We start from the raw sequence: 27887 nt of genomic DNA on the forward strand, positions 1-27887 counted from the left end.
CACAGCTTGCCCAGCTATGCCCTGTAGCTTTATAGTGTGCCTGAAAATCTGGGTGCAGATTGAATGGCAGGGCTGAAACATTTTTGATAAATATTTACATTGTGATTATGTAGCTGTGTAATCACTGTGGTTGCTCTCTAGTTGGTATGTTAACTTCAAGGTTCTGTTTTCCTGCTTTGGTAGACAAATCCTAAGTTAGGCTAAGCCTTGAAGGAGGGCATCCTGAATGGAAATTTCCCTTATTTCTCTGTTTGGGACACTTTGATTTCAGGAGAGAAAATCAATAAGACTAACTATTATTTTGACTTAGTGAAATTATATGTTCCCTCCCACTAGTATCCTTACCTGTGAGAGGTACTGACTGTCCCAGCTCTCCCTAGAAACCTGCTAATGTCAAAACTTAATAGCTCTTACCGGGAGCTGGTTGCTAGTGCTTATGTATCTATTAGTAGTTTTATTTAGGGTGGTTTTAAAGACAATAATGCCCTTCACTTTTCCTTCTTACCCTCTTATTCCTCCAACTTCTTAACCTTCTCCTCTTCCTCTTCAAAAGATTCCTTTGAGATCGGGTCTTTTGAATGCCAACCTGATCTGAAACATACTACCTTGCCCAGGCTAGCCTCAAACTCTCTGGCCTCCACTTTCCAAGTGCCCCCACATTGGAATCATGTTGTTTTCTTAATGGTTTTCTCCAGTTTTTAACCTTTGTCACTCAGTTGTCCAACAAATAGTGAATGGGCCTTTGGGCTCAGTCCTCTGGGTTGATGCCTTGTAAGCAAAGATTGTTGGGGTCAAGGAGTTCCAGTTCTTTTGCTGCCTCATTTAAGACTTGGAGTATTCTTGGAAGGGAACTCTAGTGTGTTGCTCTTTTCCTTTCCAGAGGAGTTCTTCCTGGTGACTCTGGGCTCTGCAGTTATGTGACTTCTTGCTGAGAAATGATCCTTAGTAGTTGGCATTTCTGCAGCTTTTTCTAATGGGTTCCTTGCCAACACAGCATCACAGCTGATTTGGTTCTTGATACACCTTAAGGCACAGGTGTTTCAGTGATGACTCCTGCCTTTCCAGTTTCATGTCTCCCTATAGCAGTGAGTTGAGGAGGAGGAAGTGAAATTGATAAACTATCTTTGTCATGAACTGGTGATACCTTCTTTTTTTCAACCTTCACTGGGTGCTGAGTCACAAGCATTTCTTACCCAGGGTAATTCTGAGAGGTGTGAAATCAAGAAAGATCCATGATACTAGGACACTCATAGAAAAATGAGCTTCTATAGCCAAGGCAGGATTCAATCCATGCCTGGAGCCATGCTAGTCTAGCTTGGCAGGTATTGATAATGTACATTTAAATAAGCAAGAGATTTGGTCCACGTTAGCTCATATATTAGTCTGAGAATGATAAATGCTGTATTTTATGTTTAATTTTTAAAATTACACTTATTTATTGTGTGTGGAAGATTTCATAGACATCTTCAGATGATAACAATAATTACCAATGTCTCAATATACAGCACTATAGCAATTAATAGACCTCGCCTCATAGCAAGCTTTTAATCAATTGTAAAGTCATGTATTAGCTATTATTGCTATTAGCATTTGAACTTCAGGGCAGGACTTTGAGGCCTTAGACCTTTGGGTAAAATTCTTAATGATGCATCATGAAATTAGAAACTGCAAAAAAAAAAAAAAAATTCACCAATGTGGTAGAGGAATTGAAGTAGGAAATGCTTAAAAAGGGGGCTTGGGGAGAACCATTTATTGACTTCAGGCAACAGACTGTTGAGCAGCTGAATAGCTGGCCTTGTGGCATTGGACACATTGTTACTTGGAAAAGTGTGCCCAGCTGTTCTTCATCTCCACTGAGGTTGACAGATCTAGGGCAGATGGGCCAGGGCAGAGCCAGAGAATAAAAGAGAAGCAGTAAAGATGACAAAATAAATCAGGAACAAGTGAGGAGGAGAGCGGAGGGCCATAGCCTCCTGGAAGTGCCAAAAGCGATCATGGCAGCCCTCTCCATGAAGTACAACCTCAGGGTGCAGCTTGGTCCCTGGAACTACTGCCACCCTCCATCCAGTGCAGCAGGTTAGGCTCTGAGGCTTACCTATTCTGAGCCACTGTAGCTCATGCCTAGTATTGCTGATCTCGGTTGATCTCAACCAGTTCTTCCAGCCTCCCAAGGGTGCGCTACCCTGCAGTTATTCTGGGTGTCATAGGCATGAGTGCTAGAAGAATCTGGTGAGTGAAGACTTAGAAGCTGCTAAGCTACAATCCACAGGACTGTCTAGCCCCCAGATGTCAGTCGTGCTGTTTTAAGAAACCCAGGAGGAGAGTAGTAGAACATTCTAGAGTGGACTCCTTCGGGCTAACTAATTTATACTAAGGCATTTCCCCCTCCGTTTACACCAAACCATGGAACTGAATGGCTTAGAAGACTGTTAAACATTTGCTATTCTAAGAAAATGTGCAGATTACTTTATAATCATGTGTTTCTTAGCTGTCTGCTGTACTCTGGCTTAAAAATATTTATATTTCTAAATAAGCAACTGACTCTTTGTATAGAGAAAATAACATATGCATTAGATCTCTGGGGAGTATGTTACAGACACCACCCTTAACGCTTTCTCTGCCCAGCATTTTGCTGGCCGATGAGGCGCTACATTCAGGGCTCCAAGGCAGTGAGTGCCCTGCAGTTAGAATGTTGTGGTTGAGATGAAGACATGATGTTGGGTGGGGGAAGTTCCCTTGGGTCCCAGTGCAGCCGATAACAAAGGGAAGGCTGGAGGAGGCAGTCGCGTCAGCATGCAAAAGACTAACATCGCTACTCAGTGTCTCTGGGAATAAAATCATGCTTTCCTGACTTAATAATACATTGCTGTTTCTAAATAATATAAGTATATGTTGTATGCGTCCATTTGTAAACTTTCCGAGTCTTCCGAAATCCAGACTCAGCATGAAAACACAGGCTATATTTGATTCTTGCATATATAGCACAGATTTTAATTTTATCCCAGTTATGGATATCTGGCACGTGCGCCAATACTCTGGGCAGACTGGTGTGAAATTCAATTTGAGCAGTTAAACACAAGGGTGAGAGAGTGCAAAATACACAAGCGGATGCATTTCCAGCCCTACAACATTTGGTATGTGAGTGGGGAAGGCACCCAAGTCCTCTCTTTCCAGCTAGGAATTTTCTTCCTCTTGTAGCTATCAGATTACAGATTTTACTAGAAAGACATAAATCTTCAGTGGTTCCAATGGACCCCAAACTGCCCCTTCAATGCTACCCACAGCACTTTTCACTTGTAAGCTAAGTATGCTGCTTGGTTGAATACTGTAGTATCTGTTCTATTGAGATTCCCCTGCTTCCAGGCCTGGAGCAGAACATCCTGGAGGAGAACATCTTCAAGGGGGGAACGGGAGTGGAAGTAGCAATGAAGTCAGCCTGGGTTCACATCTCAGCTCTGTCAGTTGCAGTGTCTGAACTTTAAAACATTGTAAAACATTGTCCTTCTCTAGAGATATAGCTCAGTGACAGAGTGCTTGCTGAGCGTCTACGGAACCCCACTTTGATCCCTAGTATGGAAGTAGGGTGCTGTTCCTCATTTTTATTTATCCTGAAAACAGGAGTAACTCTAGCCTTGGTATCATTGGAAGGTGAAGCACAGTGGTAGTCCGTAGGTGCCCAGGTAATAACTCTTTACTTCCCCCAGAGACACCTTGCATCCAGGCGTCATGGCACTTGCTGAAGGACTCCAAAATGATCTTGTCAGTGGTTATTAATGTTGGTAACGATGGCAGCCACTTCTGTGCTCAACCTGCCTTCATCACCTTCATTCAGAAATTACCCAATGCCTTTGCACCTGCCCCATTTTAATTATGCAATACACCTGGTGCTAAGTACAAGCGGCTTTTGGTCTTCAAGTACCCAGTTGTGCTGGAGGAGTGTGTTATTTGGGAAGTCAGGGAGGGATAGTGTGTATGTGTGTGTTCACAGACTGAGACCCACAGGACGTATCAGAATTGAATGGGTCCGTTTCCTCTTACATTCCAAAGAAAGAATGTCTGCTTTCCGTCAGTAAAAACACCCATCTCTCCATTCGATTTGTTTCCACAGAAGAGCGCGTTGTCCCCATTGAAGTGTGCCGTTCCAAACTGTCAAAATACTTGCAGGGAGTAGTTTTCCGCTGCGATAAGTGTACCTTCACCTGCTCCAGTGATGAGAGCCTCCAGCAGCACATAGAAAAGCACAATGAACTGAGACCTTACAAATGCCAGCTCTGCTACTATGAGACCAAGCACACAGAGGAACTGGACACTCACCTTCGCGATGAGCATAAGGTACTTGCCCAGGACTTCCTGCCTCCCCCACTTCAGCAGTCCTGTGGGGAGGGGGCTGGCAGGGGAGACAGGTTATGGTAGTCACACCTACTGTGTGTAAGCCAATTAAAGTGGTAATTAGAGTAACACTTCATTTCCTTAGAATAAAAGTAATGTAAGATCACTTTAGAACTTGGGAAAAATAGATAAGACAAATAACTCAGTCATGCCTCCTGTCCAGACTTTGGGGGAATCTTTTTTTATTCTTGCTTTCACTTGTCTTACATAATTCTGTTTATATTGTATATTGCATACCTTGCTTTTTTGTTTTTTATCCTGTCTGAAGTTTTCTATCTTACTTTAAATGTGTTTAATTATTATAGTGTTGGCAGACTTCCTATAAAGGGCAGTCAGTAGAACTTCCGGGGTTTGTGGGCCGTATGTGATTTCAGTGGCAGTAGCTCAAACCCACCATTAGTATAGCAAGAAAGCAGCCACAAACACAGTGGTGTTTGAATAAAACTTTATCCAATAAAACATGATAGACTGTGGGCACTTAGTTTCCAATGCCTTGACTCTCAGTCATGTATGTTGTTTCTAAGGTTCTGCTAATTACAACTTTGAAAGGCACTACTATACATATGTAATCAATTTAAGAAACTGATATGTATTTTTTAATGGATTAGAAAGGAGATTTTTTTGGGGAAAAGTCTCTTCTATACATTTACTGAGAACTAGAGCCATACATGATGGCTTCCTTACTCACTATAGGGTTTATTTGGCTTACTGAGGTTGTAGGTTTCTCATATTGCCCCAAGCACAGGAGGAGTTATGATTAGTATTTGTTTCTGAAAATAGCCTACTGCAATCCTTTCTAATTAACCAAATCCAAAACATCTATTAAGCATTTATTCAGGACATAATGAAAAGCATTTCTGATCCCATTTCTATTTTTCTCACTCTGAATCCTTTTCAGCAGAAATGTGGCCACTCTTTCTTGGCCTTCTGAACCCACAATATAAATATGTTAGTCCAAATCATCTCTTGGTGAGGGGCTACCAGAGCTTTCTTTATTCTGGGTCCATAATTTAACGGCTTGCTGGCAACTTCTCTGGTTGCTTGTGACAGCCCCTGAAGTAAAAGAAAAGAAAAATCTAGATTACTACACTCAGAAATCTTCATCACCCTTTCTTCCTGTGTCTTCCTGGGCATTTCTCATCCTAACTCAGGGGAAAATGTATCCCAGACCAAGCTCCTTGGACTCATTCATTCATGGGCACCTTATCTATGCACAGTCATCCTTCCATGATGGCATTCAAGTCTTCAGGCTGGTATTTGGGGACAAAGCAAATCAGGAAGAGAAATTCTTCCCTACTTGTTGCAGTGGATTCTAAACTACTAGGAAATCATTGACTGTTAGAAACAACCAAATAACAGGCTTCCTGAGCAGCAGTTGAATGCTGGGGCTCGGGAATTTGGACTAGGAAGTGTGTTCTCCAGAAAGAGGGGACCGAATTTAGAACTTTTAGAACAAAGAAACCTGAATAATCGCTTTTGCTCCATTGCTTACCATGTCTGCATTAGGGAGCTGCTCAGATAAGAAAGCCTGTTTTCTGGCTTGCAGTGGGGATCGTTATTCCATGTGCAGAAAGCCTTGTAAGAGTAGATGGAGCCCTTGTAGTTTCTGCATGTTGTCACTCAGTCTATGTCCCATAGATTGTGTGTGAATAGAATTATGCTCCAATATAGCAAGAATTGTACTTATCATAAAGGCAACCATGTTCTCAAAAGCCTGAAATACAAAATCAGTAATATCTTGTATTTTAGACAGGTATGTGATGCTTTTACTCTGTCATGGTATTATTTTAAATTTTGCCCTTTCTTATGATTGATGAGTGTGTTAAGTCCAATGAGTACCTACCTGCAGGTGAGGACTCACCACTTTGATCATGCCTCATGGGTTCTATCTCGGTCTGGATTGTTACTAAGTTTATGGGATTTGTGCTTATTAGATAGCAGCTCTTTCCTTTTCTCACTCTCTATTCTAATTTTTCCCCTCCTAAATGACGATCACATAATTCACAAATGAAGCTGGTTTTAAGCAGTTGAACACTGGCACTGTGCACTGTTGAAGCGTGTTTGTTCCATCGGGTGATGCTATACAAATGTCAGACTTCGCGGCAAGGTTGTGGCGGCTGTTGGTGTGTTTAAGACTGCTGATTCAAATGTAAACATTAATGGCTCTAAGACAAAAACAAGGAATTAAAGGACTGAGGGAATTAGAAGGAAATATAACTTGTTTTACTTTGGGATCTCAATAGCTACAAAATCCTGATGACGGGATAAAAAAGCTACTAGACCAGTCATGATGTTATCAAGGTTCCAGGATATGAGACAGGTACAAAATTAGATTGCTAAGTGCTGAAAACAAAGATTGTAAAAGTTTGATCACATGTATTAACATCAAAAGGAATAAAATATTTGGTATGAAATTAACCTAAGAGCTATGAGACCTAGTCACTGAGAGCTACACAGTCCTACTGAGAGAAACAAGACCTATAATGTTGCCATATATAGCACATTCACGAAATAGGCAGCTAACTCAGTATTGGTCATGTTTTCTAATCAAATCTATAGATCTCATATAATACCTGTCCAAACTTTGGGAAGAATTTTTTTATAGACATTGATAAACTAAATCTAAAACATATGTGGCAATGCAAATGACAAGGATTTGTCTAAACAATGAAGAGAAACAATGTTGAGAAACTCAACCCTTCTTGCTTTCAAGGCTTAAAGTAAAGCTGCAGTGATTAAGAGAGTGTGGCATTGCTCGGTTTAAAGGAGCAGAAGAACAAGTCCAAGAATACACTGTCTTGTGGGTGTGGCCAATTGATTTCCATAAAGCATGTTAACACAATAGAGATATGGTGCTCTTCCAAAGGGAGCTCAGGAACAATTAGATTTGCACATATGGTCTCTAAAGAACTCTACATAAATACCAGTTAAAAAATGATCATAAGTATTTGGGCTAACCTATAAATATTTTAGTGGAACAGGAATTTTTCTAGAAATAAGAAATAAAATGTTGGGTGTCAGAATAATGCTTAGACAAAAAACAAAAGCTGTGAACAAATGCCATCAAAACTAAATGTTCTTCTGTGATGGTTCGTATATGCTTGGCCCAGGGAGTGGCACTATTAGAAGGTATGGCCTTGTTGAAGTAGGTGTGTCACTGTGGGCTTTAAGACCCTCATCCTAGCCACCTGGAAACCAGTATTCTGTTAGCAGCTTTCAGATGAAGATGTAGAACTATCAGCTCCTCCTGCACCATGCCTGCCTGGGTGCTACTATGTCCCTGCCTTGATGATAATGGACTGAACCTCTGAACCTATAAGCCAGCCCCAATTAAATGTTGTCCTTATAAGAGTTGCTTTGGTTATGGTGTCTCTTCACAGCAGTAAAACCCTAACTAAGACATCTTTAGAAGATCCAATTAAGAAAGCAAAAGGCCAACAAACAGCCTGAAACAGATATTTGCGAAGTATTTATGTACCAGGCCAGGGGACCAACACATACAAAGAACTCTTTTAACTTGACTCAGAATGAGTAAAATATGAAGACACTTTTCCAGAAAGCATAGACAAATGGTAAATATGTCCATTCAAAGATGCTTGACACAATTTACCACTAGCAAAGTAGAAATTAAAGAAACAGTAAGTTTTCATTATCTACCAAGGTGGTTGATATAAGGCTGTCAGTGCCAAGCTGTCGATATTAAGGTGTTGTTGAGGATGTGGAGAGAGTAGACGTTATCCTGGGGTTCTGGTGCAAGCAAAGAGGGATCCAGCCACTTTGGAGCAGTCCAGCAGGCTGAAGTACTGTGTTACCATGAGAGCCAGCAGTTGTGCTCTGGCTGTCTTTGTCAAGGTTTTATTGCTGTGAAGAGACACCATGACTACAGCAACTCTTATAAAGAAAGCATTTAGTTGGAGTTTGCACACATTCAGAGGTTTAATCCATTACTGTCACTGTGGGAAGCATGGCAGCCCACAGACAGACATTGTGCTGGAGAACTCGCTAATAGTTCTACACTGGAGCATTAGGTAATAGGAGGAGAGACTCGGGGTCTAGCTTGAGCCCTAGAAACTTCAAAGCCCATCTCAGTGACACACTTCCTCCAACAAGGACACATCTACTCCAACAAGGCCATGCGTCCTAATCCCTGTCAAGTAGTGCTACTCCCTGATAAGGAAGCATTCAACTCTATGAACCTATGGGTACCATTCCTATTGAAACCACCACACTGGCTTAAAATAGAACTGAAATGCAAACTGCCTATCCAGTGGGAAACTACTTATGAATGAGAAATAAAGTACTGGTGTTTAGTAGCATGTGTGGCTCTTATGTTAAATGGACAGAAATCAGACTTCTGTTTTATGTGAACTTCTAGAAAATGCATAACCATAGCAATAAGAAGTACTCAGAAGTTGCCTAGGACTGAGTCTTGGTAATAAAGTTTAATTATAAAGATTCGAGGGATTGTCTCAAAAGTGAAGATATGCTAAACTGACCTGGGTGGGGGTTGTCTAAAGCAGTAATTTTACTTTAAAAAAAAAAGTTGAGTTGTTCACGTAAAATAGATAAATTAGATAGCCAATGAATTATACTTTAGTCCCCAAACTCCAGCACACAGCAAGTCCTCAGTAGATGCTAAGTTTCATTTTCTGACAAATTAATCACTGAGCCAATAGAACCACACTAATGCCTAAGTTGTCAACAAAAAATTGGAGGTGGAGAGTGCTGCCATGTTTTCAACAAGATAATGTTGAGTGCATTGCCTGTGGTGATATTGTGTGGTGGAGAAGGAATCTATAAGGCTTTGTAGGATGTGTTTTTTCCATCAAAAGATTTCATTAAACAGAGCTGGGCATGCCAACCCTGGACATCTGAGTTCTACTGCCAAGGCTGTAAACCTGCGGCACATCTCTAAAGATGCTGATGCCGTGTACCGCGGACAGAAAGCTGGTAATAGCAGAAAGGGTCCTTGAAGTCAAACACATCATTGCATTTAAGAACCCAAATGTCAAGTACACTTGATGTAGGCTGCCATGTTTATCCTCAGAAGCCAGAGTGCAGAGGAGAAGGGGTGGCTATCAGAACCCTCATTTTAGAGGTGACAAACAGTATCCTGTCCTTCTAGACCTTTCTCTGTGCCAGCAAGCAAGGAATCACATGTAATCTCCCGGGATCTAAAGTAAATAGTGTAGGCTGTTTCATTTTTCTTATCCTTTGACTCACTGTCTTTTTCTGATCTCGCTCGATCCTCTAGAAGGCTCTCCTTCCTCCTCCCCCTCTCCTCCCCCTGCACATACACAATGAAATGTTAGCTTGTGATGTTCCTTCTCCACAGTTCCCATGAAAGATGCAGGCTTAATACTTCTAGGAACCTTAAATTCTTGCTAAAAAAGAGCTTATATCTCTTACGTTTAAAAACAAAACAAAAACTACTTTTATTATGAAGAAAATTGTAAGTATCTTTAGTGCCTTATTAATGGTGTTTCATGGTTCTGAAGTCTCTTTGCTCCTTAAAGGAACATTAAAATATATTATCTCTAACTTGGTTTTCTCATAAAATTCTCGTGTTCAGTATATTATATTTAGGATAGTCTTATTCAGGCAATATACATTTACTAATTGAATTTACTTTGAAATGTTTTTAATTTTTTATACAAACGGAGTCTCAGGCAACTGAACTCTAAGAACTGTGTATCTTTGAGTGTGTGTGTGTGTGTGTGTGTGTACACCAGTTTCCAGGAAACAAATGAACCTTCAGTCCAGAAGCAAGCAACAAGCTCTGGCTTCTTAAATCAGTTTTCTAAATCCATAAAAATATGCCATAGTGAAGATTTCAGGAAATGAATATAAGCTTGTACTGTAGATTTTCCTTCTCTCCAAACCATCAGACAAACCTTTAGCCACATATTTTTTAATTGTGTTCAGTTTCTGAACTAAGTACCAGTGAGCAGTTCTGTGGTTTCTGAGGACGTCTACATGCTCTAGGCATCTCCGGAGGCTTGTTTTATTTCAGCACTGATCTCCCTCCTGTTGGCTTTTGTTTGTTGATCTGTCAGCTAGACATCTGTCTCTTTCATGGGGTTGGGAAGACAGATACACCAGAATCAGACAAGTAAGAAATGTGACTGTTTTCCAGAGGTGTGAACCCTGGGTATTATTTATCGAGTCAACATTAGACAAAGACATTATTTGCCCATAACCTTTGAAAGTATTCACTGTCTTCCCTGGTCAAACCTGATGCTCTCATTTCTAACCTGCTTTTCTTCAGACATTCCTGTATTTCCTGCCTCAATCTAACAGTGGCTTGCCTGCTGCAGAAACTCAATGAAATAAATCGTTGAGTGAAATCACTTTTCAAAGATGAAATTTGAGGAAGCCTGTTGGTTGAACTTATCAAAACTTGGTGTTCTTGCCAGCGTTTGTGCTTTGGATCCAGAAGATTGGCCATAGCTCAGTTGGCCAGATTAGAGCCTCTTGATGCTGTGTTTCTCCTAGCTTTCTTCAGAGCTTGTGTCTATAGAGTTACACCAGGGTCTCCAAATGAGTAGACTTCTTCTGGACTTTGGCCAAATTAAGTTGGTCAGAAGCTGAATTCAGTTTCAAGAAATTGGATCTGGTCCTTGTCTTCTGTGCTCCTTACCTCTCTGGCTACTTCAGGAGTATTTCTTTGTACTGTTCTTTTAAACTCTTTTATTTTAGAGAAAACTTCTCAAGGGATACCACCTACCCATCAAGTTTTCAATACAACATTGGTATCAACACCTACTGTTTTTTGTTGTTGTTTTCGTTTTGTTTGTTTGTTTGTTTGTTTTCACCTGGGTTATCCACCTTAGTGGTCATTTTTTCTGCATCCTGAGAGTGCCTTTGCATTCCTACAGATGGTTTGTTATAGTAGAAAAGGCCTGAGGTATCCTCCTGAATATGAGTCCACATCATGATTTTAGCCTGTATTTCCTGTTGTGCTCTCATCTCTGATGTGATACTGTACACATTAGCATACTGTACACAAGGAAAATGGGATTCACGTAAAGACCACTGGATACATTTATAGGATGTAACTGATATTTCCTAAGTGGTTTTTTTTTTTAATTTTTTAGAGAGTGTCCAATTTTATTCTCATCAGCAACCGAATCTAGGAGATGTGAATGTCATGAATTCTTTATACGCTATGATCTCACATGGGGGTTTTTTGGTGGTGGTGGTGGTGGTGGTGGTGGTGGTGGTTTTTTCCTCCCCTTTTTGGATTTTTTTGAGACAGATTTTCTCTATGTAACAGCTCTGGCTGTCCTAGAAATCATTCTGTAGACTAGGCTGGCCTGGAACTCACAGAAATCTGACTGCCTCTGCCTCCTGAGTGTTGGAATGCCTGGCTCATGTGGGTTATCATGTCACCAGTAAGTTTAAACAACACTCAGTGCATGTGAACTACACGGGTAAACAGCTGTGTGTAGAATAATATTCAACCAGCAAAAAGAAAGGAATCCTGCCATTCAGGACAAGATGGATGAATATTAATATCCTCTCCTTAAGGTTTTACTATAACTATAGCAGGGGGTGCTGCTAGCTGAGAATGTAACAAACTTTTAAAATTATTATCTTGTGTTCTTATGTGAATGGGTGCTTTGGCTGCATGTGTCTATGTACCATAGGCATGCACCACATGTGTGCCTGGTGCCCACAGAAGTCAGAAGAGGAAGCTAAAGGTAGAGTCAAGATGCTTGTGAGCTGTCGTGTGGATACTGGGCATTGAACCTGGGTCCTCTGGATGAGCAGCCAGTAATTTTAACTGCTGAGCCATCTCTCTAACCCTTCAGCAGAATTTTTCATCTGTATCCCCGATCATCCTCCTGTGGGCAATCCTACAGATAATATTTTGTTTTTCACACTGATTCCCTTCCTACATATCCATCTAATTTTCAAAGACAGTCAAGGATCTGCTTGCAACAGGGATTAGCAAAGGGTGGCCAGTGAGCTAATTCCAGGGCACCACTTGAGTTTACATTGAAGTTTTTAAATAGTGGAAAAACTGAAAAGAGATCCCAAAGTTTGCTATCCACACGCAGGTGTTTATATGCATACATTCGTATGCATCTTTACATATTATTTCTGGTGACTCTTGAACAGTTGAGTTTTTGTGGTCCAGAAAGCTTACAATAGTCACTTACCTGGCCCTTTACAAAACAAATGTCTCAGCTTGTGTGTAAGTCATTCTCAGCTCCACAGTGTCAGTTAACGACCACACAGCAGGTCATGGCTCCAGTGTTCTCTGCTGTTACCTTTTTCTTAGAAAGGAAAGTTCACTCTGGCTGTTTTTTCTCACCGTGTAATAAACCACAGGTGATGTGAGACTCTTGGTCAGCTGTCTCCTGTGAAGTATGCACAGCCAATAGGAAGCTGAACTCTGTCCCCTGAAAACCTGGAAGTATAGGGTGGACTTGCTTTGTCACAGTCTTTCGAACGTGATTTCTGACGGCACCTGAAGATGAGGGGTAGCAAGTTCCATTCTGTCACCAGCCAGCACGTCTCTATCAATCTTTTCTGTACCCGTCTGGGCGCAGTGTGAAAGAGTGTGTTCACCTTGGTAATCTTAATCAATTGCATAGTTCTTAAAGCAAGCTGGCATGGCAGGGGTGGGGTCTATTCTAAGAACGGATCTAACTCTCTGTTGTCTGCTCTCCCATCTCCTGAATGGTATAAAACTAACCCATAGGAAAGGCTGTGAAAGTTGCCATTAGCTGGGAAAGGGGATTCATGGGGTCATCACATCAGAGCTCAGGGGGTCTGGTCAGTGTTTGCTGATCAGCTCGTGGACTTTGTTGCTCACATCCCCCTGCGTAGCTGCTTTCCCCTAGCACTAGGTTAGTGGCCTGCAATGGGGATTTTGGGTTGGGGTCACTCGTGTGTGACTCACAGAGCATGTGGGTCAGCATATAGCTTTATACTCTGAACAATGTGGACTTCTGAAACATGCGGCTTCTTTCATCAGAAAAACTTGGGGAAGGACCAACGTTCTACATGTAATGCTCTTCAGCCCACCCACTCTTCTCCTGTGGCTGTCACCCTTTGTGGAAATTGGAAGATGGGATCTTACTTCTGGTCCTGGGAGGTGGAGGAGGGGAATTGCCTTCAATTTATCATCTGGACCATTAAGATAGTAGTCACTTAGTCATCAGTCACCTGGTCCAAGGAAGACCTTTGGTCCTTTCCAAAGCTAACTGAGAAGCACATTGGAACCTTAATGAAGTCCCAACCCTTTAACTTTACATCTGGGAATTTTAGTTATGAAATGAAACCTTAACATGAAAGAAAGTGAGAGCCAGGAATAGCATAACCCCAGATAAATACATGGAGGAATAGGAGATCATATCCTCTTATGAAATATGATAAGGTGATTAAAGATGACATTCACCCATGGAAGACTGTGTGTGTCACACAGGGCTAAAATCATTGGATTCTTGTTCAAATGAAGCTAGATGGTAGCCAGTAGTCTGAGCAGAGTCCACTGCTGGCGAGAAGACATGGAACTGGGAGAGGACAGAAAATCTATCCTCAGGGTTTGCAGCTTGGTTGCAGAGAGATGGAGCAGGAGGATTTTTTAGGGAACATGCTGTGTGTTTGAGGTGAGCAAGTCTGGGTGCTGTGGGAGGGAGAAACAACAACAGGAAGGCTTCCTGGTGAAGAGACTGGGCTGGGCTAGGGGCCTGAGTCAATATGTGTAAGGAATTAAGTGGGGTATAAGCTTAGGGGAAGGGGCATGCTAGGAAGCTCAGTGAGTTAAGATGATAGGAACAGGAGAATGTGGGGAAGGCTTGTAAACCACAGCACAAATATTGTATTTTACCCTCAGGGCAAAGATTGGCATTTTCTACATGTCTGTGTGTATGTAGAGGAGGCTTTGTGTATGCGCATGCATGGAGGCCAGAGGTGACCATTGATTATCTTTCTCAACCCCTCTTCACAGGAATTCTCACCACCCCTGGAGCTCGCCCACTCAGCTCCATTGGCTAGCCAGTTAGCCCCAGGGAATCTTCCTTCTCCAACTCCTCAGAGTTAGGACTGCAGAGTGCACAGCCACGCCCAACTTTTTATATGGGTTCAGGGGATCCAAAGGCTGTTCCTCACGATTCTATAGGAAGCTTTTACTGACTGAGCCATCTCCCCAGCCTCTTAATATTTTCTTAATATGACTCTGACCACGCCAGGGAATAGATACAGGAAGAGGGGAAATGGATGCTGTGGAACCAATTTTGGAGTGGGGCTTACGGTGATCCAGACCGGAGATGTGATAGGCTAACAGGGGCAGGAGAAGAAAGGGGTTCTCCCTTTGTGTTCAGATTAGCATTTAGATGGTTAGTTTGGGGTTTTTAAATATTAGAATAACCCAGCACTATAAAGAATTTTTTAATTTTAGAAATCTTCTCATTACATAGCAGAAAAAAATAAAAATGATTTTAAGTCTTAATCGCCTTGCAGAGATTATAGACATCTTCAGGACAGATAAATCCTGGGTTGTCCCGGGATGAACGTCTACCATGGAAATGCCACATACTGTTTTAAAACTGTGCAGAATCCAAATGTGAACAGTTTTCTAGCAAGGATAAGCATAGTTTTTTCAGAAGTCCATGAAAAAGGAAAGGGACAAAGGGAACTTGGTTTAATGACAGATCTTCTGTTGCCATGAGCTTCATGAGAAACTAGAGGTTTCAAGAAGGAGCCCCAGGCCTGTCAGGGAAAGAGCAAAATCAACTGACTTCGTGGGTTCCATTCTCATAGGTAAAGCAAAGTACTATCACGAAGATGCTTTCTGCCTCCCCGTAGCTGTACCAATCTCCTATTCAAAGTTGTCGGGGCAGTATTAAGTCTCATCATAGCACTGAGTTGGCCTGGTACCCTGAGTTGAGGGTCCTCTCATTTGTCACAGCCAATGATGACAATCCCATCTGCCGGGCATATGGAATTGGTGGTGCTCAGCAAATCTTTGTCCCAGGCTGGCCCCAGAGAGTACTCTGAATTGTCTTGTAAGCCCTCTTTCCTCCCTTGTGCTCTCATTGCACTGTCTACTGTGGCAGCTGTGGAACTGGCCTACCTAATTAATGATGTCTGCCTTCATTCGTTAACTATACTGTGAGCCTCTGGAGGCAGGGACCAAGTGGCATTTGTCTTGATATTCCCCTGCCCTGGCCTTCAAAAAGGGAATCGGACTACACACCTCATACAGAGCGTAAGCTCTGGCTCATTCCAGCAGCCTTACCTGTCATCACTAACAACTCTAGGTGTGCAGAGAAGGCAAATTTTGTGCTGCTGTTGTTCTTATTTTTTTTAAAGATTTATTTATTGTATATAAGTACACTGTAGCTGTCTTCAGACACCCCAGAAAAGGGCATTGGATCCCATTACAGATGGCTGTGAGCCACCATGTGGTTGCTGGGATTTGAACTCAGGACCTCTGGAAGAGCAGTCAGTGCTCTTAACCACTGAGCCATCTCTCCAGCCCTGCTGTTGTTCTTATAACCCCAACCCAGAACTCGTCAGATGAAGTAGTTTGGATTATTGCTTCCTTTGAACGATACTTTGAGGGAAGCACGGGTTCTCACATTCTAACTACTTTTTAGATAAATCAAGACCACCCACCACTGTGTGTGTGTGTGTGTGTGTGTGTGTGTGTGTGTGTGTGTGTGTGTGTCTGTGTGTGTCTGTGTGTGTGTGTGTGTGTGTGTCTGTGTGTGTGTGTCTGTGTGTGTGTATGGGTGCGTGCATGTATGCATGCTCTTTGCTTGATGTTTTGAGACTGCTCTGTCTCTGCACCTGAAGTTCCTCATTCAGGTTATTACATGGGTTTTGAGGATCTGAACTCAGGTCCTCATACCTGAGCGATAAATTCTTTTCCCACTGAATCATCTCGACAGCACCATAATTAACACATTTTAATAGCTCTGAAGGTTAGTTACCGGAGTTTTGTGCAGGTAATCCTAGTCTTGTAAATAGACTGTGGTCAGTTTCAAACATGTAGCCAAATTAGTAGCCATAGTATGGTCTTCCATTTAAACTAGAGTTAAAAGTCTTATGGGCCTCACTGGTACAGCCCAGGAGCATGGGTGACAGATGGTCAGGACACCTGCAGGAGCCTCTTTCCGTGTAGAAGTTTTGAAAGTTTGGGTCATTAAAGATAGACACATTTGATTTTAAATTTAGTGTTGATGCCATGTGATAGATTTTGCGATGATCTGGGCTCTCTCTGTTTTCCGTACCTGAGTCTCACAGGTTTGGTGAGGAGATCCAGTGTTTAGAATGGGAAGTCAAGGACAGATCTATCTCTGAGAGTCAGAGTGAAAAAACTCTCAGGCACCTAGCTTGTCTGGACTTGGATGCAAAAACACAGACATAGCGGAAATTATGCTGGAAAGATCTCCTCCGAGAGTGGCCATGCAATCTGTGGTTCATTTCTCCATCGTCTGCTTGGACCTTTTTCAGGTCAGCCGTAACTTTGAGCTGGTTGGACGGGTTAACCTGGATCAGCTGGAACAGATGAAGGAGAAGATGGAGAGCTCCAGCAGTGATGATGAGGACAAGGACGACGAAATGAGCAGCAAGACTGAGGACAGAGGTTGGTCTTACCCTGCTCTCTGAGTCCCAGATGGTACCCAGAATGTCCACAGTGAGACAGAAGGGCAGCAGGAGGCTGCTGTGGGAAGAACAGAAGGAAGGATCCTTCTTGGTTAAGTAGCAGAACAGACTGGCTTAGGCGCCATCAGAGGCCCTGTCTTTACAAACTATTACCAGCTATAGAAACTCCAAGGAAAACAGACATTTTTCTAATTATAGATGTATGTTTGCTAAGAAAAAATATATGGTTCCTAGCAAGGAAAACCAGTGTCTGAGGAGCCTTCAGAATGCAGATAGCAAAGAGCAAGATGGTGACACCACAGTGCTATGGAGGAATAAGAGTGAACTTGGAATTGAGCACTCCTTTTAAAATGATTGCTGCTGGGGTCCTAGCGAGAGCCTGTAAGGAACCTGAACATTATACATGTCGCCCCTGCAGGGCTTTTCCCTTACCCCTTAGGGCTCTGTTTTTACTCTGCCAGGAGGAAGACCGTGTTTTATGACCGTTTTGAACAATTGTCCCAACCCTTGCCATTTTCCCATAATTCTAAGATAAGAAGACTCCAAAATGTATTTAATTGCAGATAACATGTTTATGTGATCTAGAGACTTCTTTGTTTACTGTTTAAGCATAGAATACTGTGGGCATTCCCAGAGTATATAGAAATACAGGTTGGGATCAGGAGTGAAGGACTGGAGGGAGAAGGGCCCTGCAGCTAAGAATGCTTGTTACTCTCAAAAGAACCTGAGTTCAGTCCTCAGTACACATTTCAGGCAGCTCACAAGCACCTGTAATTCCAGTTCCAGGAGATCAGACTCTTCTGGTCTGCCCACAGCCATGTGCATGTTTAAACTTAAAAAGAAATGGTGTAGGTTGGGATATGTTCTTTGAGTTACTACAGAATGAGCCCAAAAGATAGTGCATGGATGTTGCAAATATGAGCAAAAGCATCATAACCATGGTAGTGATGGGAAGAATCGTATTAGTGGCCATTGCCAAGCACGATTTCTTCATTGCCAGGGAATATGAAGGGTTCTGAAACTACCCCACCAAACCTTGACCCCCCCAGTCTATAGGACTTGGCTTTCTGTCTTTGTGAGTTCACCAGCTGTCATATAATAGTGAGGGTGGCAATGATAATAGCAGTGTCTTTCCCCCATGGTGATCAACATATAGATTTTTAACTTAAAAGCTTCAGATTTTTAAACTTTGGTATTTTCGTTGACATGTTAAAAAAAAAACACATGTATTTGTGACGTTTTAAAATAGGTACACATGTGGAATGGCTACATGGAGTTAGTTAAGTTTTATTTTTTCTCACTTATATTGGAGAATTAAGATCTTAATCAACTGAGCCATTTCAAACAGCAAAAGCAGAATTGGTCATAGTCACCACAACACACAATTGATCTCCCAAACTCATTCTTCCTATCTAACTGAAATTTAATGTCTTTTGGCCAACTTGTCCCCAGATCCCCAACCTTGGGTTTTGGAAATGTCCATTCTACCAAAAACATGCATTCCATAACATGAATCATTGGATTGACTGAGGCTTCACATGGAGTGGTATCATTTAGTATTTGCATTTACACCTGCCTCATTTCCTTTCACATACAATCGTCATCCATGTTGTCACAAATGACAGGATCTCTTCTCTTAAAATGGGATGGTATAAGTGATATACCAGAGGGTGTGTACATCACATTTTCTGTATCCCTTCATAGACAAATGGCCACTGAAGTGAATTCTATGTCTTGGCTGTTGTGGATAATGCTGAGGTGAACACTGGGCATCTCTTTGCTATATTCCCTTCAATCGCTTCATTTTCTTTGTGTATCAACTCAGTAGTGAGATTGCTAAGGAGCTTATATACAGTATTCCATAATGGCTGCCCTAATTTGTCCTAGTCTACAGTGTTGCTCTTTTCTTACCTTTGCCAACACTTGTTATCTTTCCTTATTTTGGTAATAGACACACTCTAACTGCTATGGAACAGTGCTTAAAGTTGGAAATGTGCATTTCCCTCTTGTTCGGGATATGGAGTACCGTGGTATTGCTGATGTCTGTTTGCATATCTCCTGAGAAATGCCTATACAGAGCCTTTGTCTATTTCTTAACTGGGGAAATTGTTCACTCGAATATTGACTGGGTTGTTTGAGTTCTGCATATATCCCGGATGTTGATCCTGTGACATGTGTGGTCTATAGATTCTCCTCCTCTTCTGTGGGTTGCTTTTTCTTTCTGTAGTTTCCTTGGCAGTACAGAAACTTTCAGCTGGATTCAGCTTGCATCTGCCTAGTTTTTCTTTGGTTACTTCATATTTGGGGTCATGTAAAAACTTTAACAAAAAATCATGGTTACCCGATGTCCTGGAGATTTCCCCCGTGTTTTCTTCCAGTACCTTTTATGGTTTTAGGACCTACCTTTTGATTTCTTATTGATTTTGAGTTGATTGTTTTTCTGTCCGGGAGATCAGGATCTAATTTCTTCTGCCTGTGATGCCTGATTGTCCCAGTGATTATTTGCAGGATTGTCTTTTCCTCATCGGGTGATATTGGCAACTTTCTCAAAACTTAACTGACTGAGGGAGTGTTTCTGGACTCTCTTCTGTCACATTGCACCACAAATCTGATTCTAGGTTAGTTGTTGAGCTGTTTTGGTGACCTTGTTTTTCTTTATATATCTAAAAGTCATGGAATGGAGTGCCTCGAACTTCTTATCTTGTTCACTGTAGATTGCTGTGCCTTTCTGGCGTCTTTTGTAGTTACCTTGGTGTTATAATAGAAAGCGAAGGGTAGAGATGTAACTCGGTGATAAAATACTTGCCTGTGGTGTGAGAGGCCTTGGATTGTAAGACTGCCAAAAACATTAATTAAGTGACATGACATCCAAAACATGAACCTAATAGGTAGTAGTTCTGACAAACTTAAGACCTATCTAAAGTAAGATAGAAGATAAGTAGTAAACCCACCAAAGGGTAAATCTCAGTCTTCTTGCTCCAAAGCAGAACTCTTAACACTACACACATGTCCAACCCTTTTGAGTGTTAAAAATGTTCTTTTTGTAAGAGACCCTACTCATGAAATACACTAGCCTTGGGCTAGGTTAAGGCCCCATGGTAGAATATCTAGCAGGCCTGAGCATGTCTCTTCCTTAGGCCATTTTCCTCTGTGGTACATTTCTTGTCCCCACCCTCCCACTGTGATGATCAAGGGATCTAGTTGGATCTTTCAATCTCCAACCAACACAGACAGCCAAGGCTTACAGCCAAAATGTGCTAACCTGTCAAAAGCTGCTTGCTGTGGTCAACCTGCAAGACTACAGAAACCAAACAGCCTCACCTGTGGGTTGACTAAAGGCTATCTACGTTCAGCCATTTCTTACAAGGGAAATGCTTGTGATCTCAGAAGTATGGCTTATTTCTTTTCCTTCATTTAAAAAAAATTTTTTTAACAAATATGTTCTTCACAACAAATTCTTACCATCTTTGCACTGTTTTGAATGTCCTCAGGGAGAGGGAGGGAGAGGATGCTTCTGAGTGAGGCTACAAAAGGCTCCTTTTTCTTCCTGGTACTCTGTGGCTCTGCTTGTCCCTCTTGAGGAGATAAAGGATTCCTTATTGGATATTTTGACGTTTTTCATGTCTAAGGCTAAGCCTAGGCTATTTCTGAAGCCATCAGCATTCCAGAGTCCTCCATTTCCCAATGTTCCTCCCCAAAAGCAACTAAAACAGTCTTAGGCCATGAGAAAACACAGTGTCTGAAATATGTAAGGTGACAAGCACATCTTCTTGCTTGCCCAGCTTGCCTCTCTCTACCCACTAGGCTTTCAGCCTCAGACTAGATAGAGCTAGAGAGAATTGCATGGCTTCTGCTTCCCCTGAAAGTGTCCTGTCTGCATCTAGAGCCCTAAACAAATGAAGACAAATTCCTCCTTGGGTAGGCAAGTTGGTATGGGGGACTGACCTGAATACCTTGGGAATTGCTAGCTGAATCTGTCCCTTCCCTGTCATACATCCTTGCAAGAACCATTCCTTTTGTCACATCTCCTTCTCATTTGAAACAACCTAGAATCAATCTTCCACCATCTCAGTAGATCCTTGCCAAGAAGACAGGGCCAACAATAGCCTGGGGTGTTTTTGCCAGACATCCTGGCCTCTGGCAGAGGGCAGGAGGGGCTATTAGCTCAGCTCTCAAGCTGAGGGAGAGTGATTTGAGATGTGACAGGTAGAGTGGCCTCTTCTTTGAGGATGAAGCTTAGCATGTGCCCTTGGAGACAATGGATGACGGGTTTCATGTTTCCCGAGGGCAGGGGAGCAAGTGCTAGCACCATGCTCGCTGTGAATAATTTGAACTCTCATGTAGATGCCTTCGGGTGGGGAGTTCATGGCCTTCCTGCTACCCAGTTCCTTCTCAGACATGTGAGCTGAGGAGTGTCCTCGGAATACACACAGCAAGATCAGTCTGGGAATTTCAGAAAGAAGCCACGCATGAAGAAATTGAAAGGAGCCCAAGCAGAACGCTGCCCACCCTGCCCCCTCTCATTATGCAACTGGGAGGAGTCAGGAAGGCATTCTGTTGATTTCTTGCCCAAGATAATCCCTGCTAAGGAATTAATGTGCAGAGCAGATGGTGCTGTGTCATTTCCAGTGAAAAGAATCAAAGAAGATAGTCTGTGCAATTATTTTTAATGGCTTGTGTGGTGATCTTCTTAATTTGTGAGAAAATGTCTTGTCTTTTGTAAGAACCGGCCCTGTTTGTGTAGCTTTGAGGAGGATGAAGGTGTCACAGAGCCCTAGCTAGTGTCCAGAAGATTTCATGAAATATGAGGCATTTCAGCCAGACGATGTCTTTCTGTGAGATCTAATCTGTGGGGCCCACAGTAATCAGAGATGAAAATGATTAAATTTCCCCAAGCTCCACCCTTTTTTTCAGAAGTGTGTAGTCTGCTGCTTACTGCCCATGTGAAGACTTAGCCCTCCGTGCGCTAATGAAAGACATGGGCTTAGGACTCAGGACAGCACAAAGGCCATGTAAACCCTCATCTTTGAGCTTGCCAGGAGGTGTGGCTTAAAGACAATTAGCTGATCCACATGTATAAGATCCCTAACATGTGGCAGCATCACAGTAGTAAAGAAAACCGCTAGGTCAATATTTGATGTGTACACCAGACCCATTCAGAAATGCCTGTGTATGCCCGTAATTGTGAATATCCCCAGTTGAGAAATAAATACTGGGAAGTTGGTCATGATCTGTCAGTGGCGAGGGACATGCTTGCTATTATTATTATTATTATTATTATTATTATTATTATTATTATTATTTGTGTTATTTATTATATATGTGAGAGAGTTGTACATGTGGAGGTCCGAGGACAATTGGCAGGAGTTGGTGGTTTTCTTCTCCCGCCATGTGGGTTCCAGGGATCAAACTCAGGTCACTGGGCCTGGGAGCAGACAATGTTAATCTACTAAGGCATCTCAATGTCCCAGACATGCTTTTATATAAGCTCCCACTCCTACCTCACAGTTATTTAGGGTCCCATTCACAGGAGGGTCTTTGCAGGGCTCCTAACCATCTGACAAAAGTGTCACACATGTTGTGAAGCTTGGCCTAAGTTGGAATACAAAGAAGTCCTGTGGTCTACACTGTAGATCCGGGTTGGGTATCTTCTGTCTGTTTTCTTCTTACAGCAATAACTGTCTTTCAGATAGACACTGAGTAGCTGTCAAGCCACAGTCAGATCATGCAAAAGGGATGAGTTAATTAGAAAACAGATGTAATGGGGTCTTCAGAGTAGGCCAAGGAGCCTTTTCTGGCAAGAAGGAACCTGGGTTGTTGATGATAGAAGCAGTTGCATAAATGATGAGAAATGTTCATCCTTAGTGACTGAACCCAGAACAGTTCCCGAGATCTATTCAGGAAGTGTCCTTAAGAGAAGCCCAAAGTCAGTGGGGAGTCTATGCCGACGGCAAACAGTTTAGCTTCTCCGCTATGTCAGGAGGTATTTTCTGGTGAGTGTTGACCGATCCTCTCTAGATTCCAGAAACACAAGGGTAACGCTGACTTTTTCTCTCTGTTTGCAGAGCTGATGAGATTTTCTGACCGGGGGGCTGGTGTGAACACTGAGAAGCGGTTTCCATGTGAATTCTGTGGACGGGCATTCTCACAAGGCTCTGAGTGGGAAAGACACGTTTTGAGACATGGCATGTAAGTAGGGCACCAAGAAGACCCCTTGTTGCAAGCAAGGGGTGGGAAGGAGGCTAGGATCCCCTAATACTACACAGACACACACACCCCCAACCTGGTATCACCTTACTGAGCATGAAGGGCAGGCAGTGATGACTGAGAAAGCAGACTCCTCCTCCTTTGTTAATTTTTAAAATGGCTGCCCTGTCACAGTCTTGTGAAGGAAAGCTCCCAGACTCAAGAGTAGCGTGTCCCTTTACTTTGCAACTGAATCTCATTCTCTGAGAGAATGTGGGTCATGGTCTGAATTTCTGACCTCTGTGTTTGCTCATTCCATGAATGGCCTTGAGCATGCCAAGACTTACCTCAGAGACACAGCACCATTCCACACCTGCCTCCCAGATAATTGAGAGCATTCCTGTCAGGTTCTGACCTAACCTCTTTGAAAACAGAATTGTCCTTTGCCCGGTGAACCCTTCCTTAGTCCACCAGACAAGAGAACTAATTGGTGGTTTATATGAGATAATGTCCACGAAGTGTCCAGACCTCTGAGAACACAGCTAAGTATCTCAAATCATAGTTGATGCCTGCAGGTGTTCGGTTTTTGCATGTTTGGATAACTTCTTAATAGACTTGACTAATAAATCTTCATTATCAAAGTTATTTCTTTTGTCTTAATCATCATTGGCCAATACCTAAGCTTCTGAGTTCAGCTGATAGAAGTGAGTGTGAGGCAGTTCTTGGTATTTTTCCAAGAACTCTAACTCAAGGAAAGAGATAATATCACAAAGATATACTAATTTGGAAATAAACCATGGCATAATCAAAGCACAGTACAACATTGGGTATTTTCAGGGGTCCAAATCGCCAGAAAGAGGTCTACATGACCTACACACAGCAAATAGAATGTCACCGACAATTCAGTTATATACACGTAGAATCTGTTCACAGGAAACTTCAATGCACTTTTAGGGTCTGAGAAGAAAGGATAGATGAGTTTTTAGTTTGGTTGGAGAACGCATGTGAGAAGCCAGGAAGGCCATAAAATGCTTAAGGATTTTAACTCCATGCCCAGGGTGCAGGTTAACAAGTTGGGCATGACCATGTGTGTGTAATCCCAGCTCTGGGAAGACAGAGAGGAGCTGTGCTTACTAGCTAGCCAGCCTAGTACATTCGACCTAGCCATGAGATACTACTCTGTCTCAAAACAAACACACACAGAAAAGATGGCGATGCCTAGGTAGTGATCCCTCGGCTGGCGCTGGGGCCTCCAGAAGCACATGCTCACCACTCCTGACCCTCCGGTCCCCACTACTTAAGTGTTGGCGTGAGAGCCGTGCTCTACCACACCTGGCTTAGCAATGTTTTCGCTGTTTCGCTTTTCCAGGGCATTGCACGATACTGACCAAGTGAGCAGGGATGAAATCCACACAAAGGAGATGGTGGAGGACAGTATGCAGCTGCCCTCCATAGAGGCCAAGGAAGACGATGAGCCAATCGGGATAGACTTTCCCTTAAAGAGTGAAACAGTAACCATCTGTGTGGTAGCTGCCGACAAATCTCTCCTGGAGAATGCAGAGGCCAAAACCGAATAAGAGTTTGGTGAAATTCTTATCAAACCTTACTTGAACCGTGATGAAAGTGTGGGAGGGCCGGCGTGGGCTGAGAAGGGAGGGGACAGACAGAGGAGAGAAGACCGAACAAAGCTGCTTTTAGGACTGAACAATCTATTTTCAAAGCACTGGTACCTGTGTGAGTGAGTATGTAAATTAAAGTTATTTAAATGGTTGGAATATGTGGCTCCTTTCCTGTCACTACATCCTTCCTTCCGGATCTTCACCACAGAAGTTTTCGTCTGCTGCGGTTTGGGAAGTACCTTCCATGGGCACGGCGGTCTCCGTGACCCTCTCGGACAGTGCGTGGAAACCGAGGCTCCTGGACATTGAAGACTTCTCCTAGGGGAACAACTTTTGGGCGCACAACTTTCAGTGCGTTTTTCTAGTTTTAATACCTTAAGCTTTTTCAAGACCTAACTGCAGCCGCTTTGGGAGAAAAAAAAATAACAAAACAGAAAACAAACAAAAAAACTGCTTTGCATAAAACAGTCACCTGTTTCCTAGTACCTCAGACTTAACCAAGGGAATTCTCTGCATTTGTCTGTACTACCTGTCGCCCTTGTGGTTAAATGTAGAGAGAACTGCTGGACAGGATGGTGAATGGAGAAAAAAAAAAGAGTTTTAAAGAAAGGAACACAAATTGTGCTTAAAATCCCCATGTGGGTTTTATTTCTTAAAATACTGTGATTTTTTTAATTATTTTAGTAAAAAACAAAACAAAAAAAAAGAAACAGACTTTAATTACTAGATAGCTGTGTGTGAACTGTCATCTTGTATTCCAGGTAAGCTGTTTATTAGTGTTCGGCTGTAATTTAGAATTTGGTAGGTTCATGTGAACTAATTTTATGGTGATTGTGGGATTTCGTTGGCCACATGTTTATTTTTCTCTCGATTTGAGTGTTTCAAACACAGCACAAATTCAGTTGTCGTTTCTACATATGAGTTGTTCTTTGTGTGTTTGTTGGTTTAATTTGAGGTCAAGGGAAAGTTAGAGGGTGTGTGTGTGTGTGTGTGTGTGTGTGTGTGTGTGTGTGTGTGAATTTTTATAATTTTAATCATGAACATAGCAAAGAGGTTAACTTCTTTTTAAATTTGTTTTTGTGTTTGTTTCCTTTTTAATTTAACTAAAGAACCAAACTCTGATCACAGCTATGCAGCGTGTGGGCCAGATAAAGAGGCCCGATCACCCTTTTTCTTTTTTCTCAACCAACACATCATGCGTCTCACCAACGATTTCTGTTACATTGGGCTGGCTTTCGTATGTGCTGTGAGCTCTGTGTTTTGTTTGCTTTGTGTATTGTGAGGCTGTCTCGTTTCTTTTGGGAGCCATCCCTTTCGTGAGCTTGGACAAGAGATGGCGTATCCTGCAGGGAACCTGGAGAAGCGCTTTTCTCTTTCTGTCTAGCTGCTCCGCGTTTCCCCACAGTAGCTTTTTCTTCCTTCCAAGAGCAACGTAGACTAAAAGCAAGTCTACATTTATAGCACATTATGATTGTGAACAAGGAACCCCTTGTTCCAGAAAGTAAAAAGGAACTCTCTTGAAGCTTGGGTTAGTGTGTGTGTGTGTGTGTGTGTATGTGTGTGTGTGTGTGTGTACACATGTGCTGGTGTTTGGATGTATGTGTGTGAACGAATGTAAGTCCTTGCTTTTCATGTTCCTTTTGTTGTCCTTATTTGTCCTTTTGTTTGTTTTTGTTTTTGTTTTTTTTAACTTGGAAGGGTTGATAGGGTGGGGGGGGCGGGCCAGAAGGGAAGAGGGTAAACTGAGATGTCAGTGTCCCACACAGCTTCAGAGAAAAATCCATGGAAAGATGTCGCATTTGTGAAGTAAGTAAGTACTTGAAAAGCATGATCTTGGTTTTGCTTTGTTTTGTTTTTAATTTTTTTTATTTTGCTATTAAGAATTTTTATTTGTAGGATGTTTAATTTAATTTTTTTTTTTAGGGATGGGGGCCATCATGTGGAAACCAGAAAAGGGGAAAGTGTGAAATATTGAGACAGAGATTGTTCTGTGTCCTTACTTGCTTTTGATTGGCCTCATTTCAAATGTACTAAACAGTTTCATACCTGGATTGGATGTCTGTGATGGTTACCAAAAACAAACAAAACAATGAAAGGAAAAAAAAAGAGAAAATAATTGTGACATGCTTTTATCACTACTTTATTTTTCAAATAACATGTAAATATTGTAATCCATTGGATTTTGTTTTGCTAACCTGTTAATAAAAATATGGGACCATTATCCTTTTAACAAGGCTAGAATGTCATTTTTTTTCTTTTTCAAACATATACCTGATATTTTGTGGCCGCACATTTTGGACGCATTCTGTTTTCTGTTGACTGTAATGACGTAGAATTTACAACATTTTTTGTTGTTGTTGTTTAATTTATACAGAGGACATTTTTTTCCAGAGCTTGAGAGAAGAAAATAAATAGCAAAATGATAACCTATTGACTCCAATAATCAGTGTTTCCTGAAACTTGATAAAAGAGAGGGGGATCCTGACTCCTTGAAGCCAAGGGTTTAAACACAAAAAAATAAAAATAAAAAAAAATAACTAAAAATAAAAAACACAAGTAGGTTATTCAAGTTGTTTGCAACATACATTTTGTAATGAGATGTGAGAAATTAATAAAGAATTTTTTTCACATGTATCTATGTGCATCTGTTGTTAAGTTATTTATGGGTGTGATTACAGCCAGGAAGGCTGGCAATGATAAGACCAGTTTTTAACCTAGGTGCTGAATCTACAGACAGAGAAAGCAGGTAAAATCAAGGTGAGGTCTGAGCTGGAGTTTAAAATATTAGCATTCCTGCGTTGGGTATACATCAACAATGAAAATTTTATGGAAAGAATGTTTTCCACCAAAAATGAGAATCAGTTGGTTGTAGTATCTCACACATGAAATGTCACCGTTTGTGAGTCTGATGCGGGAGGATCACACCTACCTCACCCCAAAATGTGGCTCAGTAGGCAAGGCAAATTGAGGACCAAGCTGTAAGAATCACATTCTCTTCGCCGAGTTCTCAGGCTTTCGGAGAATTTAGCATTAGCTTTCTTGTTTTCATAAGACAGTGATTCAGTGAGC

The 27887-nt window shown here is 41.9% G+C and overlaps 1 protein-coding gene across 6 annotated transcripts in view; it reads left to right on the forward strand.

The window, feature by feature from the left end:
- Positions 1 to 27452, forward strand: part of Zfp462 (zinc finger protein 462) — a 140638-nt gene extending 113186 nt beyond the window's left edge. For all 6 annotated transcript variants that reach the window (XM_039111032.2, XM_039111033.2, XM_039111031.2 and 3 more), the window contains exons 10-13: positions 4109 to 4332; positions 16861 to 16993; positions 23079 to 23202; positions 24569 to 27452. In XM_039111032.2, the coding sequence (XP_038966960.1) occupies positions 4109 to 4332; positions 16861 to 16993; positions 23079 to 23202; positions 24569 to 24776 (689 nt within the window). In that variant the 3' untranslated portion in view covers positions 24777 to 27452. The remainder of the gene's footprint in view (positions 1 to 4108; positions 4333 to 16860; positions 16994 to 23078; positions 23203 to 24568) is intronic.
- The last annotated feature ends 435 nt before the right edge of the window (positions 27453 to 27887 follow it).

This window comes from Rattus norvegicus, chromosome 5 (genome assembly GCF_036323735.1).
Source record: "Rattus norvegicus strain BN/NHsdMcwi chromosome 5, GRCr8, whole genome shotgun sequence".
Classification (NCBI taxonomy): domain Eukaryota; kingdom Metazoa; phylum Chordata; class Mammalia; order Rodentia; family Muridae; genus Rattus; species Rattus norvegicus.